Source organism: Fistularia commersonii, chromosome 18 (genome assembly GCF_037954325.1).
Source record: "Fistularia commersonii isolate RoL2024-O1a breed Wild chromosome 18, RoL_Fcom_v1.0, whole genome shotgun sequence".
NCBI lineage: Eukaryota > Metazoa > Chordata > Actinopteri > Syngnathiformes > Fistulariidae > Fistularia > Fistularia commersonii.
The window spans coordinates 6,841,796-6,858,723 of record NC_141301.1 but is presented as its reverse complement, the minus strand read 5'-3'; the positions used below and the strand labels follow the sequence as shown (position 1 = coordinate 6,858,723).

Below are 16,928 nucleotides of genomic sequence, written 5' to 3'. Positions count from 1 at the left end.
AAGAGCTGAATGATGATAATGAAAGAGAGGGAAGGGTAGAAGAGGTGACTATTGTGGACAATAAAATAGGAGATCAGTAAAGGTGAAGTGGGGAGGACATTGAAGAAAAGTTGAAAGGCAGTTGGTCCTGATAACTGAAGGTACGCTAGTATCTAGGAGAGGCAGCAGTAGAGTTTCTGGTTAGATTATTTTAACAGGGTCTAAGGGACTGGGAAGATGCCTGAGGAATGGCGAAGAATGTGTTTGGTGCCCATTTTTTTAAGAATAAGGGAGATGGGAAGAATTGCAGTAATTATAAACTAAATCAATTTAATGACCCATAAAAGTAGTGGGAACTAGAGTGAGAGCAGAAGTCAGCATTTGTGAGCAGCAGTACAGTTTCATGCTTAGAAATAGTACTGCAGATGCAGTATTAGCTTTAAAAATGTGGGTCAAGGAGTACAGACAAGGTCAAGGAGAGCTGCATTGTGCCTTTAAAGACCCAGAAACAGAGATGAGCTTTGGTATCGTCTGAGGAAGTCTAAAGTGGCAAAGAAGTATGTAAGACTGGTGCAGGCCATGTATGCTAGCTGTGATACGGTGGTGAGGTGTGCTGTAGGTGTAACAGAAATTCAAGCTAGAGTCTGGGGCTTCATCAGGGATCAGCTCATGTTTGCAGTTGTGATAGACAGGCTGACAGATGAGGTGAGACAGGAATCTCCATGGACCATGATGTTTGCATCTGACATTGTGATCTGAGAGCAGGGAACAGGTTGAGGAAAATCTCGAGAGGTGGAGGTATGCTCTAGAAAAGAGACGAATGAGGGTTAGTCGCAGCAAGACATAACATGTTTGTGTGAAGAAGAGGAACCTGGTCGTTCGGTGAGGCAACAGGGAGTCGAGATCAAGAAGTTGGAGGATTTCAAGTACTTAGTCAACAGTTGAAAAGGGGGGAAGAAACGGGTTCGAGGAGGTTTTAATGGGTGGAGTACAATGTTAGGGGTAGAACGGGATAATAGAACATCAGCCAGAATCCTAAGTAAAGTGTACAAGATAGTTGTGAGACCAGCAATGCTTGTATGGTTTGGAGATATAGCATAAAGATAAAGATGTTGAGGTTCTCTTTTGGGGTGATGAAGATGGATCAGGATCAGGATCAGGATCATTCCTGATCCACTGATGTCCATCTGAGGGACAGCTCATGTTAGATGTTTTGGAGATAAGGTCAGAGAAGCAGATGTGAGATGCTTCGGTCATGTACAGAGGAGGGATAGTGAATATATTGGTAGAAGGATGCTGGAGTTAGAACTGCCAGGCAAGAGGTCTGGGGAAGACCAAAGAGAAGATTTATGAATGTAGTGAAAGAGGACATGATGTTAGCTGGTTTGAGGGAAGAGGATACAGAAAACAGTAATTGAGCAGCAGAAAGAAAGTTTGGAGTGAGCAAGAAACTAGCAAAGGACTGGCAAAAAGGAGGATTCTCTAACTGCAATGAAGAAAACAACAAAATGGGGGCTAGAACAACATGCTGCCGGGAGAAGCTTGTCAATGGTGCAGTTACATCTCCACGTCCAGGTAGTTGCCAAGGCGACTAATTTAAATGGCTTCACGGGAGGACCTTCTTGGTGTTTCCACTTCATGCTACGCAACCGCCTCTCTATCAGAGCATGGACAACAATGTTACAAAAACAGCCACGCAGGAGAGGAAGCGACACGCCATCTACCCCTGGAATTGGCGGAATTGCTCAGAAGTGACACCAAGGAAGAAAAATTCAATGGAATTAGTGATTTGGAGTGAGATCGAAAGTTTGATAAACTTGTTATGCTTTGTTGTTTATTCTATAGTTATCTAAATAGCTGTTAATATGTTACTTACGTTAACATACCAGATACCTATTCAGCCTGTTCTATATTCTACTGTTATTACTATTGTAAGGAGCCTGCGGTATTGTTTAGAGGAATGTTCAGAGTTCTATGATTTCCAACTGGCTGTGAATGTGTTTTGGGATGAGAGAGAGTGAGGGGATGGAGTGGGAGGAGAGAGAGCCCTGAGACGTTCTAATTGTTCTAATAAAGATAAGGTTTAACCAGTTTATTCGTCTTCGTTGGGCTCGCCCGCTCAACCATTACACTGTCACTTGCCTTTGAAAATGAAATGTCTGTTCTTGGTCTCTGATTTTATCAAATAAAATTCCCCTCAAGAATGCTACTAATAGTCCGGTGCTTATATATGATTTTTTTCTTCTTCATTGTGCATTTTTTGACTGGTGCAACTCATAATCCAGAGCGGCATATAGTCCGGAATACAGTACTCTATTTTCAGTAGGGTTACATGTATCTGACAAAAAAGTGAAAGCTTATAGGCAGGAAGAATTTTGTAATTAAAAGAGATGACTTTTATAGGGTTTTCTTTCAAGTGTCGCAGGTCAGCTCTTAAAAGCTCTTCAGTTGTACTTACTTTACAGCAGTTTCCTCGGGCACCTCAAGAGCCAGAGTCAGAGTTGCTGCTGTCAGTTCACACAGCTCTGGACTAACACAGTGAAGACCCTCTGTAACCTAAAAGCATCCAACAGAATATTTGTGTCAATAAATTTTGGAACTGAGAGCATAACTACATGAATGAGAGGTCAGTGTCTCACCCTGTCTGCCTCCCATGGCACCACCAGCAGCCGTTGGCCTGGTCCGGGTTGCCATGACTGCAGAGTAGGCTCTGTTGTTGTCGTGGTAGAGGACGCCGTGGTTGGCTGCATGGGCTGCGGGGACTGTGCAGAAGCTGTGGTCATAGAAGCAATGGGGGTAGCCAACTCAGGAGCAGATGGGGATGCAGGGTCCCAATCTGCCGCCAGCGGGTCCAATAAAATTTGATTGCACTTTTCGCCTTCATAACCCTCACTGCATTCACAGGTATAAGTGGGCAACCCCTCCTCCTCACTGCTGCTCCTGCTGCAGTTTCCATGGAGACAAGGACTGCTGGCACAAGGGTCTGAGAAGAACTGAAATAAGAGGAAATAATGGGAAGAGATGGGGAAAAAATTAAGTGTTTTTCATCTCCAATCTTACTATTTTCCTTATGTATCTTTTTTCCACGTTTTTAGTTTCTTGGACAGACAGGGGGAATGTCACTCAGGAGCATTCAGCTTGGTTATGAATAGGCCCAAGAGGAGGAAATCTGTCTTCGAATCAAAGTGTTAAAGCAGCCCAATCCCAATGTTCACTTACACACAGAGCTACTTGTCTGATTGCTCTTTGACTAATTTCTTTAATGTCTTTGCCTTTTTGCATTTACACTCTATTCATTAAAAGAGCTGAATATGTTGAACATCTGAATATCTATTTTATTTTTTACCATTTTTTACTTTACTTTCATATTGAAAACTGTTTTTTTTTTTGTATTTAACAGAAGAGACAAAGACCTTCATCATTATGCAACAATGACAATAATTTATCCAGACTGCTATCTAATTGCTGGTCCCCTCCTTAATGTTTCATTATTTTTGTTGGAAAATCTTCTGGTTTGGATATGGGGAAAGAGGACATTGTATAGGCTTTTCAACACAGTGACAATCCAGTGACATGAATTTGAGAATCTGAGGTTTAAACAGATTCATGTTTTTCCCTTATCTATATCTTACTATAAAAACTGCAAAGAGCATTTATCTTTGTAAATAGGTAACATGCTGTTGTAAAAAGGAGTCATTCAAGTAAATAAGCACTCAACTCTTCCCAATAGTGCTGGTGATGAATGTTGATTATAATCTGTGGCTGTGTATGAATAACCGGAAACTCTATGCAAAGACAAAATGAGGCATTCCTGCTTACTAGGCATGTCAGTTCAGTTGATGCACTCAGTTTAGTTACCAAGCTCCTTTCTTGTGGAGCCGTCTTCCAATCTCAACCCGGGTGGCGGGCACCATCTTTTGGTTAACACTCAGCTTAAAACCTTTCTTTTTGGGAAAGCTTATACTAGGGGCTTGACTAACCCATAGTTACTATGCCATCGGATTACTCTGTTGACGGATAACCCATGATCAACTTCTCTCATTCCTCCCACTCTTCCAGTCCTATTTGCACTTATGTCCCTCATCCATGCATGGTACTAACTTTTCTAGAGTCCCAGGTTCAGCTACTACAGCTTTTTGCCTGATATCCACCATTTTTATTTATTCTATGACTATAAGAGCTGTTGTCCAATCATGTCAACCTTTACCATGTAATAGTTAGTGCGACTGTTTTCATTATCAAGATGTCATTTGTGTGTGTCCTTCCCAACCTTCACACTACCTTCTGTCACACACTCCACACTCTGTCTTTCTCTGTCCTCCTCTCTCTCTCGCTCTCTACTCAAACTGGTCGAGGCAGGAGGCCACCCACATTGGATCTGCCCAAGGTTTCTGGCTAGAAAAAGGCAGTCTTTTCTTGCTGTTGTCAAGTGCTTGGGGGAATGTGGGAGTTCTATAAATCATTTTTAAGTCTGTGGCCCACTCCTGGACTACATGTAAAGTGCCATGAGACAACCATGTTGTGATTTAGCAGTAGAAATAATCTGCCTCGATTTAGTGAGAAAACTCTCACCAGAGTGAAGGAAAAATGGCCAGAATATCCTTTCGCATTGGCATATGCCTATAATGTTATTCATGCCACACAGTGTATACACCTTTTAATGTGTTTTTTGATGTACAATCTCATCTCTCACTAGATGCTTTATCAGGGTGGGAAACTGTTAAAAATACAGACACTAAAACAGGTGCATTCCAAAGCCAGAACATACTGCGGGCAGAGAGCAGTTAAGAGAATTGCACTGCTAACATGCATTGCCCTCCTGCAAACAGGAAAAACAAAATTTTTTCGAGAAGTAATCTGAACATCTGGTTTTCACCACAATAATATCACTTGAAGAAATAGATGCTTTTACCATTCAAACCTCAATCTTTTTCTATCCACTTTGTACAACAGTGGAGATAGCAATTCCATCTCACACACTTGATTTTCTATTGTTTCAATGCAGTGATCCTTTTCTACATTGAACTTTGGTCCCAGTCAAAAGAAAAATTTAATGTTGAACACATGAAAATTCTTGTGAAAGCCAGTATGTCAGACAGGAGGGGCGGCAGATGGAGACCAGGGAGATTAGACATGATGGGACTGTATGGTTTTATAAGAATCTATGTGAGCCGGTTAATTTTAAATATCTGATAAAAAACAACATTTTATTTTAAAACTGATTGTCCCTTTGCCATGTTCCAACAGTGATGAATGAAGTAAATGTAGGATAAAAAGTAATTGTGATATGATTGGTTAGATAATCTCACTCACACATTCATGCACACAGATCATGTACATTGTGTTTTGTTAATCTGACTTTGGTTAAGGAACTGATCAAATAAAACAGCATAATGTCGGGAAAAGAATGCAGACCATCATCATATTTTTTTCAGTATCTCTATAAAATAAATAAGAACATCAGTAAAGGCAATGCAATTTAGCTGTGATAACATTCAACATGACCACTACATTATGCACCTCCCCACCCAGCAGCAACATACTAAGAATGTAAATTAAATAAGTAAAATGTGGTAAAAAGGCACAATCTTGTGGTTATAGTAACTTTGATTTTATGAATACATGAGAGGGTGTGTCAAGGGGGGGGGTTACAAATTTTATAATTAAAAGTTGGATGAGTATCTGTATTAAGTTTTATGTTACGCTAAAGGCAGTCTAAGCCATATTGACACAATTCAGCGTGATCATTTCTGGGACTATCATTGTAATTGGTTCAATTTAAGTTAAAGCTAACCGCTTTGTCTGTGTATACTCCTGCACTTCCTCATTCCACCACCAAGTCTTCTTATCTACTTTCCTTCCAGAAGACACACCAAGTACTCTCCAACCTGTCTCCCTGATAACACTAGCTGTTGTTGTCCAATCATCTGGAAGCTCTCCCTGACCACCCAGAGCCTTTAAAAAACCATACAACACTCCTCCCTTTTCAGCTTCCACCAATTTGTCCTCTGCTTTGTTCTTGTCCTCATGATCTTCCTTGTCACCAAAGTCATTCTACAAGACAGCATCCTATGCTTTCTGGCTAAACTCTCACCTACAAATACTTTGCAGTCACTGATCACTTTCAGGTTACCTCATCTATGCAAGATGTAGTCTAACTGAGTTAACATAAGTTACCCTATGTTTCTGTCTTTTCTGGAAAAAAGTGTTTACTACAGCCATTTCCATCCTTTTTGCAAAATCTACCACCATCTGTCCCTCTGCATTCCTATCCTGTATACCAAATCTGCCCATCACTTCTTCATCCCCTCTATTGCCTGCACCAACATGTCCATTGAAGTCTGCACCAATTACCACTCTCTCATCTCTGGGGATATTCTGCATCACTTCATCTAACTCATCCCAGAACTTCCTCTCCTCAAACTCACATCAAACCTGTGAGGCATAGCCACTGTGCTATGCAACATACTATCAATTTCCAATTTGAGACTCATAAGTCTATCTGACATTCATTTCACCTCCAGAATGTTCCTAACAAATTCCTCCTTCAAGATAACTCCTATTCAATTTCTTTTATTGTCTGTGCCATGATAGTACAACTTGTGCATGTTGCCGAAGAAGCAGCAGTAAAAAAGGGTAAGGGGAATTCCAGACCCACACCACTTGTGTGTGTAGAAAGCCCCCAAAATGGCACCTTTCAAGAGACACGCTTACAACGCAGCAGCGAGAGAATTCAACATTAACGAATGAATGGTACAGAAGTGGAGGAAGCAACAAGATGACCTGCGCCAAGTAAAGAAGACTGAACAGAGTTTCCGAGGAAACAAAGCGAGATGGCCACAGTTGGAGGACAAACTCAAACAGTGGGTTCAATAGAACAGAGAGTAGCAAGTAGAAGCGTCTCTACAGTCACTATTCGAAAGAAGGCAACAGCACTAGGTAGCGACATGAACATCAATGAATTTAGAGGCGGTCCTTCTTGGTGCTTTCGTTTTATGAGACACATTGAACTGTGACAAATTGAGTTGGAAATACATTGTTTTCAACAAAGGTGGCGCAAATACCGGTAAGAGCTATCCCTACGTACGGTATCATATTGTGAATGCACTAACTTGTTTTTGGAGTGAACGGAGTTGTCAGAACGTTGGTTTGTTTTTTATTGATAAAGTTTGACTGACTTATCTGACTGTTTTCTTGACATTCCCTTTAGCCCAGCTCCATTTAGTGGATGCATAACACAACCCCAGCCACTACTGTAGCTTCTATTATATGTGCCTTATAATGCAGTGGGCCTTATACATGATTTTTTTTTTAGAATAGGCCATTCATTGAAGGTGCGCCTTATAATACGGTGCGCCTTATGGTGCAGAAAACACAGTAATTTCACAGGAGCACATAAAACATCAGGAAACAAAGTCTGGAGAAAAAAGCGCCATCTTTTATCTCACAAAATACAAACACCCACACTAGGATAGAGTCTATAACAGTAGTATTTAGCCATTGACTACTGCAAAGCCCTTCAGTGACAGTCACAGAATTTCCAGCAGAAATGCATGACTATACCATTGGAGTCCCAAATACACTGTGATTAAACAATAATATCTGTTATGTACAGCAGTGGTCCCCAACCTTTTTAGCACCACGGACCAGTCAACGCTTCACAATTTTACCGTGGACTGGGGGGGATGTGCGGTACACATAGATTGTTTGTATTGCAACTATAATAATAAACGTGAATCCACTGTGTGGATCCACCTTTTCCCCTTCAAAAAGAAACTTTCTGTCTGACGTCTGTTTTTTACTCACTTTGCTAGCTTGTGGGTTACATTTTTGGCACTCAAGTGACCGAGATGTAACCAGGAGATTGTTAAAATTGAACTGCAAGACCGCATCACGTGATGTCAAGGAACGGACTACTCTGTACTTTTCTGCTGACACCCGCGTGTAATCGATCACGCGCACCTGTGGCTTTGTCCGGGGTGCGGCTTTGCGCAACCATGCACCCCAAGTGCCCACATTCCAAGAGTGTGTAAAACAAGTCTTAAAAGGAAGTAAACAATGAGCCTGACCCTTTGACTCGGGGCCAGAACTTCTTTGTCTACACATTCGACTGGACATGTCTCAGCGGTTGTCTAGAGAAGCTGAACGATCCTCGTGGGGAAACATTCATTCTGGCCCAGGATATCTCGTAAGTGAATTTTCCTGACTTTGAATAAACGATTCTTGCTTGATTAGTTCCTGGGCGTTGTGACGTTTTTCCCTGAATGATGATCTGAACACATTAAAACAACAAAGTCTGGTCCCGTGGCAGACAAAAAAAGGGACAAGATTCAGGTCATTTTTCAAAATAAAAGATTTTTCAAAATAAAGATTGTTCAGACTCAGACAATAGATCCAACGGAAATAATTGATTATTTCTTGTGGGGCCTGGTACCAATTGATTCAAATGGTCCACAGCTCGGGAACCACTGAGTACAGGACATAACGAGTGTACGCATCTCAAACAGAATATATAATTTACATCAGTTGCCAAAAAACCCTCAAAATTCACACCAGTATGACAGAACAAGCTTCATTAAAATAATCATATTCATTTTATGCGAAGGAGATTGAAATTATGATTACATGCACTACTGTTGGGAATTTTGAACAACAAGCACATCTATAAATCACAGCATTTTATTATTTAATCTAACATCCTTCTCCTTTCCCTTAAAGGCTAGGCACCATTATATCTCATATAACCCTAAGAACACATCCCCCATCACATAGTCAGATCTTAATGCTCCTTGGTTCAGTTAAAGCAGAATGGAACCCAGGGCACTCATAGACCAAGTTCCTCCTCAGTGAAACCTTCTGTCAGGTTTCACTGGGGATTGGACCCTGTCGCTACAAGGCAGAAGATTTACCTCAAGACCTCAGGGCAGACTCAGATGCAGAGAGAGGCAGATACGATACAGAGCAATATATTTACTGACTCAAAAAAACGGTTGCAACGAACTTAACAAAGTTGTTCCGAAAGAAAAAGGTCCAGGCAACAGCAACAATTCCACAGTCAGCAAGCGGTGTACCAGTGGAAATTGGCCTACTGTGGTTCGAAGAAGGAAAGGATGAAGGCGTGTTCGAAAGCAGAGAGAAGAGGAAAGGCAAAAGTCTGGGACTGAGAGTAGGGACGTTGAATATTGGGACGATGACAGGAAAAAGGTTGGAGATTTTACATTCTGGAGGTGAAGAGAATGTCAAATAGACTTATGAGTCTCAAATTGGAAATTGAAGGTGTGGTGCTCAATGTTGTTAGTGGCTATGCCCCACAGGTTTGTGAGTTTGAGGAGAAGAAGTTCTGGGATGAGTTAGATGAAGTGATGCAGAATATCCCCAGAGATGAGAGAGTGGTAATTGGTGCAGACTTCAATGGACATGTTGGTGCAGGCAATAGAGGGGATGAAGAAGTGATGGGCAGATTTGGTATACAGGATAGGAATGCAGAGGGACAGATGGTGGTAGATTTTGCAAATAGGATGGAAATGGCTGTAGTAAACACTTTTTCCAGAAAAAAACAGGAACATGGGGTAACTTATAAGAGCGGAGGTCTTGCATAGATGAAGTAACCTGAAAGTGATCAGTGACTGCAGAGTATTTGTAGGTGAGAGTGTAGCCAGAAAGCATAGGATGCTGGTTTGTAGGATGACTTTGGTGACAAGAAAGATCATGAGGACAAGGACAGAGCAGAGGACAAAGTGGTGGAAGCTGAAAAGGGAGGGCTTTTGAATGGTTTTCAGGGAGGAGTAAAGAAAGGCTCTCAGTGGTTAGGGAGAGCTCCCAGAAGACTGGACAATGTGTACTAATGTGATCGCGGCGACAGGTAGGAGGAACTGGAGGTTGCAGAGATGAAAATGCTGAGGTTCTCTTTGGGAGTGATGAGGATGGATAGGATAAGGAATGAGTCTATCAGAGGAACAGCACGTTAGATGTTTTGGAGAGAAGGTCAGAGAAGCCAGACTGAGATGGTTTGGTCATGTGCAAAGGAGTGATAGTGAATATACTGGTAGATGGATGTTGGAATTGGAGCTGCCAGGCAGGAGGATAAGTAGTTAGTTTGTGTGAAAAAGGAGGATACAGAGAATAGGGTTAGATGGAAAAGGTTGATTTGCTGTGGCGACCCCTGAAGGGAAAAGCAGAAAGGAGAAAAAAAAAATTTAAGTTATCATTTGGGTGGTTTTGGCTCAGTTGGTAGAACAGGTGCCCTTGCAATTTGAAATTTGTTGGGTCCATTCCAGGGTCCTTCTGATTGCATGTCAAAGTGTCCTTGAGCAAGATACTGAATATGAAGGTGCCCCTGATGCTCCTTGCATTGAAGCTCTGCCGCCAGCAGTGTTTGTGTGAATGGGTGAATGCTATCTGGTGTAAAGCGATTTGAAACAATTTATTCATCATTTCGGTAATTATCCATGTAACTGTCAATACTACTGATATTAGTAGTAATATATCCATATGCATTTGTGCCTGTCCCTCCTAACACTCATACTCCATGTCTTTATCTCTTGTTTTATGTGAAATGTGACCTGTCAAGACAGAGCATTGCCCACACTGAGGTCAGATCTGTCCAAGGTTTCTGCTTGGTAAAAAGCTGTTTCCCTTGCTTTTGTCACCATGTCCTTGCTGATCATGTACAGTTGGGTTGAGTTATTAGAATATTGACATGATGCTGTAATAGTCACAGCGTTATGTCAAAGTGTGCTAATTGATATTTTACATGTTCTAACACAGCAACTGAATCTAAAGAACCCACTTGTATGAAAGGTAAAACATTTTCAAAAACTGTTTCAAGCCCAACATGATTTGTCAACAAACTGTGTGACCTGAATGATAGATAATCTTCATAAATTATGAGGATGCTTCCTTTTGCCATGATCAGCACCCTTGGTGGAGGTGGAGGTCAGTATTGTCATTTGCAGTGTCCCAGACATTGTCAAGTCCCAGTGTCCTTCATGAGGTCCTTAGTAGTGTCTAAGTTTGTAGCCATAGCTAGATTTAATACAAATTATCATGCATACCAAACAACACTTTGCATAAAAAAGTAAAGTCTACATTTCTAGTCTAGACTTCTTTTATCACCTGACAATCTACACATTGGCCTTACAATTTAACTGTCAAATTGTAAGTCTGGTGATTTCCCCTAATTCTTACTTTGTTTGCCAAACAACACTCAGGATAAAGCACATATTAACATAACCACTCCTTTCAAGTAGGACCACTGCCCACTCCCAACCCCAGCCCATATATACAGGAAACACTCCACAGTTTAACAGAACAGCAGAAGTCTCTTAGATGAGAGGTGAAATGCCTTTAAGGATAGAAACTAAGTACAGTTGCCTTGGTGAGATTTGACAACATTTGACCATGACCAGGATGGCTGAGAATCTACCCACATTAATTGCCATTCTTGGACTTGCTAGCAGTCTTGGTGTGCCTTGGTCTGAGGTCATAACTTTTTTTTTCCCCAATCACAGTCCTCATCATGTTTAAGTTTTAACAGTCAATTCTTGGTCAGCAATTATCCAGGGTGATATTCAGTAGACACCCAACACAATACACAACAACAGTGGATCAAATAAATTACACTAGCTGTATTCGTTAACAGTGTTACAGTGAATGGGTAAATATATATCAACTTCTGATATAAACATTCATTCGGCCAATTTCTTTACCAAAGTACATTTAATGGTATTCACGTCTTCCAGAGCCTCTTCACATACTCTCCAAAATAGTGAGACTACAGAAGGGGCGGAGGTTGGCAGTCAGTAAGTAGATATTTCTGCCATTTCTACCTTTATGAAACTTAAATAGTTTCAAATTTACACGAGCACATGAATACAAAGCAAGTGGCATAAAGAAAAAAGTAATCAATGTTTTCTTTTCATTTATTTTTTCTCTAAGTTTGAGCTATACAACGTTTTATCTTAAGTGTGACATGCAGCATGAGACTTCTACTGATCTATCTCTGGTCTGGACTTGGTCTCACTCTCCCAGTCTTTTTCTGGTCTAGTCAAAATAAAAAAATAAAAATATATATATATATATATATGAAGATGTTCATTATAGTGGAACATCAGTGATTCACATGTAATGATTCTAGAGAGGAAAACAAACTGGCAATAGCTGATAGGCTACAATGGGCATTAGTAGAGGCGTCTTTATTTTCAGGGTCATTATCAACTTAGCAGCAGAATTATTTCCATTCTGTTCCTGTATTGAAACCCAAAGACCCAGTCTACAATGTTTTCCCCAATCATAATCTTTTCCACATCTAACCTTAGTGGTTCAATGACTCTGCAACAGTAATATTTGACACTATCTCCAAATAGTGGCCAATATTGAGTAATATCCACCTCCTAAAGTGAATGGTACTAATCTTTTGCATCAAGCTTTAGGTTTAAATTGGTTGTCAAGTCTGATCCTTTGTTGGATACTAATGCCATGTATGCATCCTCTTGCTACTTTCTTAGACTAAACCTCCTTTTACCTTGTCAAATCAATCTTCTTTATTTATCAAAAAGGTGTTGCTTAGCTTTAAGGTAGAAACTGCAATACCTCCTACATCTTTAAAGTCAATGGTCTCTGCTTTAAATACTAGGGCTGATTTTGGAGTTTGTGTTTCTTTGTCATGTTCCTATTCTTCCACTCCTTACCAGACAGGTTTTTCAAGTTTTGGAGTTTTTTGCTCTTGCACTTGGATTAATGACAGAGTTTCCTTTGGATGTTGGCTTTAGAGATTTAGTTGATACTTTGACTGAAGTTATGTTTCTTTGAATCTATGTTTGACTACCTTTTCCCCAATAACAGGTTCTACTTTTTACTTCATTAAAGATTGTTTACTTGTTACTTTACTGTGATTTGAACATTTGAGTTCTGTAGCTATTGGCGAGTCATTTTGTCTTGCAATTATCGTTCTAAAAGTTAATTGCTATTTAAAAATTTTACTTAGCTGTATTCATCTTTGGTTTGTTTTCATGCTATGACTGTTTGTTTATGATTTTATGTCATGTGTATTATTTCTAATATTATTTTACAGATAACCACTTTGTAATTTTTATTTTTGTAAAATGTGTGATTAAAAAAACTTTTTTTGTGATCATGTATGTATGTAATGGCCAGTGTGTAATGTTAGGAAATGATTATTTTCTGATCAACAGTGAAATGTGAACAGTAAAAGAAAAAGCTTATACGCTGCCCTGTTCTTCAGCCTTAACTCCCCTGCAAAGTGCAAAATTAACTTAATGCGCATCTCAGTTAGCATAACCAGTAAAACGGCATAAGAGTAAATCTGAGTAATAAAGCTGACATTCCTCAAATAATCCTGCTGGACTAAGGGTGACAGGTGTCAAGTAAGCAAGGGATGTGAAGCAAATGCAGTGTTTTATGTAAAACACTCACTGTTACTGACAAAAATACTTTAATTGATATTTAGGTAGAAGTTCTCAAAGCAAAAATAAGCTTTCTAGTGACCCAAAGTACACGGAAGGAATATCAATTATATCAGTTATATTATTATTGTCATTAATGCAGCCTCAGGGCAGCACTGGCCCATGTCTCCCCAAGCCTGCCTTGGGGGGGCACGGAGCAGGGTCTCCCTGTGCCGGTCCCAAGCCCGGATAAATGCATAGGGTTGCGCCAGGAAGGGCATTCGGCGTAAAACTTTTGCCAAAACCAAACATGCGAGTCAACCATAACCATATCATACCGGATCGGTCATGGACAGGGTTAACAATGACCGCCATTGGTACTGATGACCTACAGGGTACTAATGGAACTTGGGCTACTGTGGTTCGAAGAACAAGAACAAGAAGAAGAGGAGGAGGGAGTGTTCAGAAGCAGAGAGGGAGGAGGAAAGGAAAGAGCCTGGGACTGAGTGCGGGGACTTTGAATATTGGGATTATGACAGGAAAAGGTAGAGTTGGTCGACATGATGCAGAGAAGGAAGGTGGATATTCTGTGTGTCCAGGTGACCAGGTGAAAAGGTTGTAAGGCTAGAAGCTTAGGAGCAGGCCTGAAAGGCCTGAAAGAGATCAGTGACTGAAAGTATTTGTAGGTGAGAGTGAGACTTTTTTCCAGAAAAAACAGGAACATAGGGTAACTTATAAGAGCAGAGGTAGGAGCACACAGGTAGACTACACCTTGTATAGACGAGATAACCTGAAAGAGATCAGTGACTGCAAAGTAGTTGTAGGTGAGAGTGTAGCCAGACAGCAGAGGATGATGGTTTGTAGGATGACTCTGGTGACAAGGAAGATCAAGAGGACAAAGGCAGAGCAGAGGACAAAGGGATGGAAGCTGAAAAGGGAGCAGTGTTGTATGGTTTTCAGGGAGGAGTTGAGAAAGGGTCTGGGCGGTTAGGGTGAGCTTCCAGATGTTTGGACAACAACAGCTAGTGTTATCAAGGAGACAGGTAGAAGAGTACTTGGTGAGTCATCTGGAAGGAAAGTAGATAGGGAGACTTGGTGGTGGAATGATGAAGTGAAGTAGTATATAAACAGAGAAAGCGGTTAGCAAAGAAGAAGTGGGATACTGAGAGGACTGAAGAGAACAGACAGGAGTTCAGGGAGATGCGGCGAAAGGTAAAGATAGAGGTAGCAAAGGTAAAACAAAGAGCGTACGATGACTTGTATGCTCGATTAGATAGTAAGGAGGGTGAGAATGGTCTATACAGGTTGGCGAAACAGAGAGATAATAATGGAAAGGATGTACAACAAGTCCGGGTGATTAAGGATAGAGAGGGAAACGTATTGACAGATGGCTAGAAGAGTGATGGGAAGATGGAAAGAGTACTTTGAAGAGCTGATGAATGGGGAAAATTAAAGAGAGGCAAGGGTAGAAGACGTGACTATTGTAGACCACAAAGTAGCACAAATTAGTAAAGTGAAGTGGGGATGAAGAGGATGAAGAGTGGAAAAGCAGTTGATCCTGATCCACCCTCTGGAGGTGTGGAAGTGTCTGGGAGAGGCAGCGGTAGATTTTCTGACTCGATTAGTCAACAGGATCTTAGAGAGTGAGAAGATGCCTGAAGAACGGTGACAAAGTGTTATGGTGCCTATTTTTAAGAAAAAAGGGGATGTGCAGAATTGCGGCAACTATAGAGGGATAAAGTTGATGAGCCATACAATGCAGTTATGGGAAAGAGTGGTTAGCTGAAGAGCTGAAGTTAGCATTTGTGAACAGCAGTATAGCTTCATGCCTAGGAAGAGTACTACAGATGCAGTATTTGCGTTGAGAATGCTTATAGAAAAGTACAAAGAAGGCCAGAGGGAGCCGCATTGTGTTTTTGTAGACCTAGAAAAAGCATATGATAGGGTGCCAAGAGAGGAGCTCTGGTACTGCATGAGGAAGTCTGGAGTGGCAGAGAAGTATGTTAACCTGGTGCAGGATATGTATGCTAGCTGTGAGACAGTGGTACGGTGTGCTGTAGGGGTAACAGAGAAGTTCAAGGTGGAACTGGGACCCCATCAGGGATCAGCTCTGAGCACCTTCTTGTTCGCAATGGTGATAGACAGGCTGACAGATGAGATTAGACAGGAATCTCCATGGACCTTGATGTTTGCAGATGACATTGCAATCTGTAGTTAGAGCAGAAAACAGGTAGAGGAAAATCTAGAGGTGGAGGTATGCTCTGGAAAGGAGAGGAATGAAGATTAGTTGCAGCTAGACAGAATATATGTTTTCTGAATGAGAGGAACTCGGGTGGAACGGTGAGGCTACAGGGAGTGGAGATCAAGAAGCTGGAGGATTTCAGGTACTTGGGGTCAACAGTCCAGAGCAACGGAGAGTGTGGAAAAGAGGTGAAGAGACGGGTCCAAGCAGGTTAGAATGGGTGGAGAAAAGTGTCAGGGGTACTATGTGATAGAAGACTATCAGCCAGAATAAGAGGAAAGGTGTACAAGACAGTGGTGGGACCAGCAATGCTGTATGGACTAGAAACTGTTACAATGACCAAAAGACAGCAGCCAGAACTAGAGGTTGCAGAGATTAAGATGTTGAGGTTCTCTTTGAGAGTAACCCGGATGGATAGGATCAGGAATGAGTCCATCAGAGGAACAGCACATGTTAGATGTTTTGGAGAAAAAGGTCAGAGAAGCCAGACTGAGATGGTTCGGTCATGTACAGAGGAGGGATAGAGAATATATTGGTAAACGGATGCTAGAATTGGAGCTGCAAGGCAAGAGGTCTAGAGGAAGACCAAAAAGACGATTTATGGTTGTAGTGAGAGAGGATATGAAGGTAGTTGGTGTGAGAGAGGAGGATACAGAGAATAGAGTTAGACGGAGAAAGTTGATTCGCTGTGGCGACCCCTGAAGGGAAAAGCCGAAAGAAGAAGAAGAAGAACATTATTATCATCATTACATGCAGAATAAAAGAACAGATGAATGGAGAAGCAATGCTTGAGTAAATTACATTTTCTCCAAACAGAAGAAGAGGTGGGTCTCCTCAGATAGTTTCATCAATTTCTGCAGCAGAAGATCCTGCAACTAACTGAAAATCACACATTGAACCTAAAACACTCAAAACTACTGATTGCATCTGTAGTTTAACAACAGCTCGTGAGAAGTATGTTGGTCCAGAAAAAACTTAGATTTGAGCCAAAAGCTGTTGTACTTTTTTGTCCAGCTTCAAAAGTTAATGATTTATTGTCCTACTTTAAGTACAGAAATGCAATTAATTTTGTGAACTCTTATGTTTTTTTTAGAACTGGATAACAATATATGGGAGGGAGGAATAAAATTAAATATGAGATATTCAATAAGCAAAGAGAAATTTTGATAACCAGGTTGAAACTGTTTTTATGTAGACAAATCTATTTCTCATTTACATTTATAATTAGCTGCATTAGACATTGATTAAACATCAAAAAATGTTTCTTTCCATTATTGTAGAAAGCTCACAGGCATAACTTTCTG

General features: G+C 40.9%; 1 protein-coding gene across 1 annotated transcript in view; it reads right to left on the bottom strand.

Annotated features, from left to right (window-relative positions):
* dner (delta/notch-like EGF repeat containing) overlaps positions 1-16,928 on the bottom strand; it is a 90,107-nt gene that overhangs the window by 44,236 nt on the left and 28,943 nt on the right. Inside the window, exons 2-3 of the mRNA XM_086164904.1 lie at positions 2,619-2,972; positions 2,438-2,535 (exon numbers count right to left, since the gene is read on the bottom strand). Of these exons, the coding sequence (XP_086021030.1) occupies positions 2,438-2,535; positions 2,619-2,972 (452 nt within the window). The remainder of the gene's footprint in view (positions 1-2,437; positions 2,536-2,618; positions 2,973-16,928) is intronic.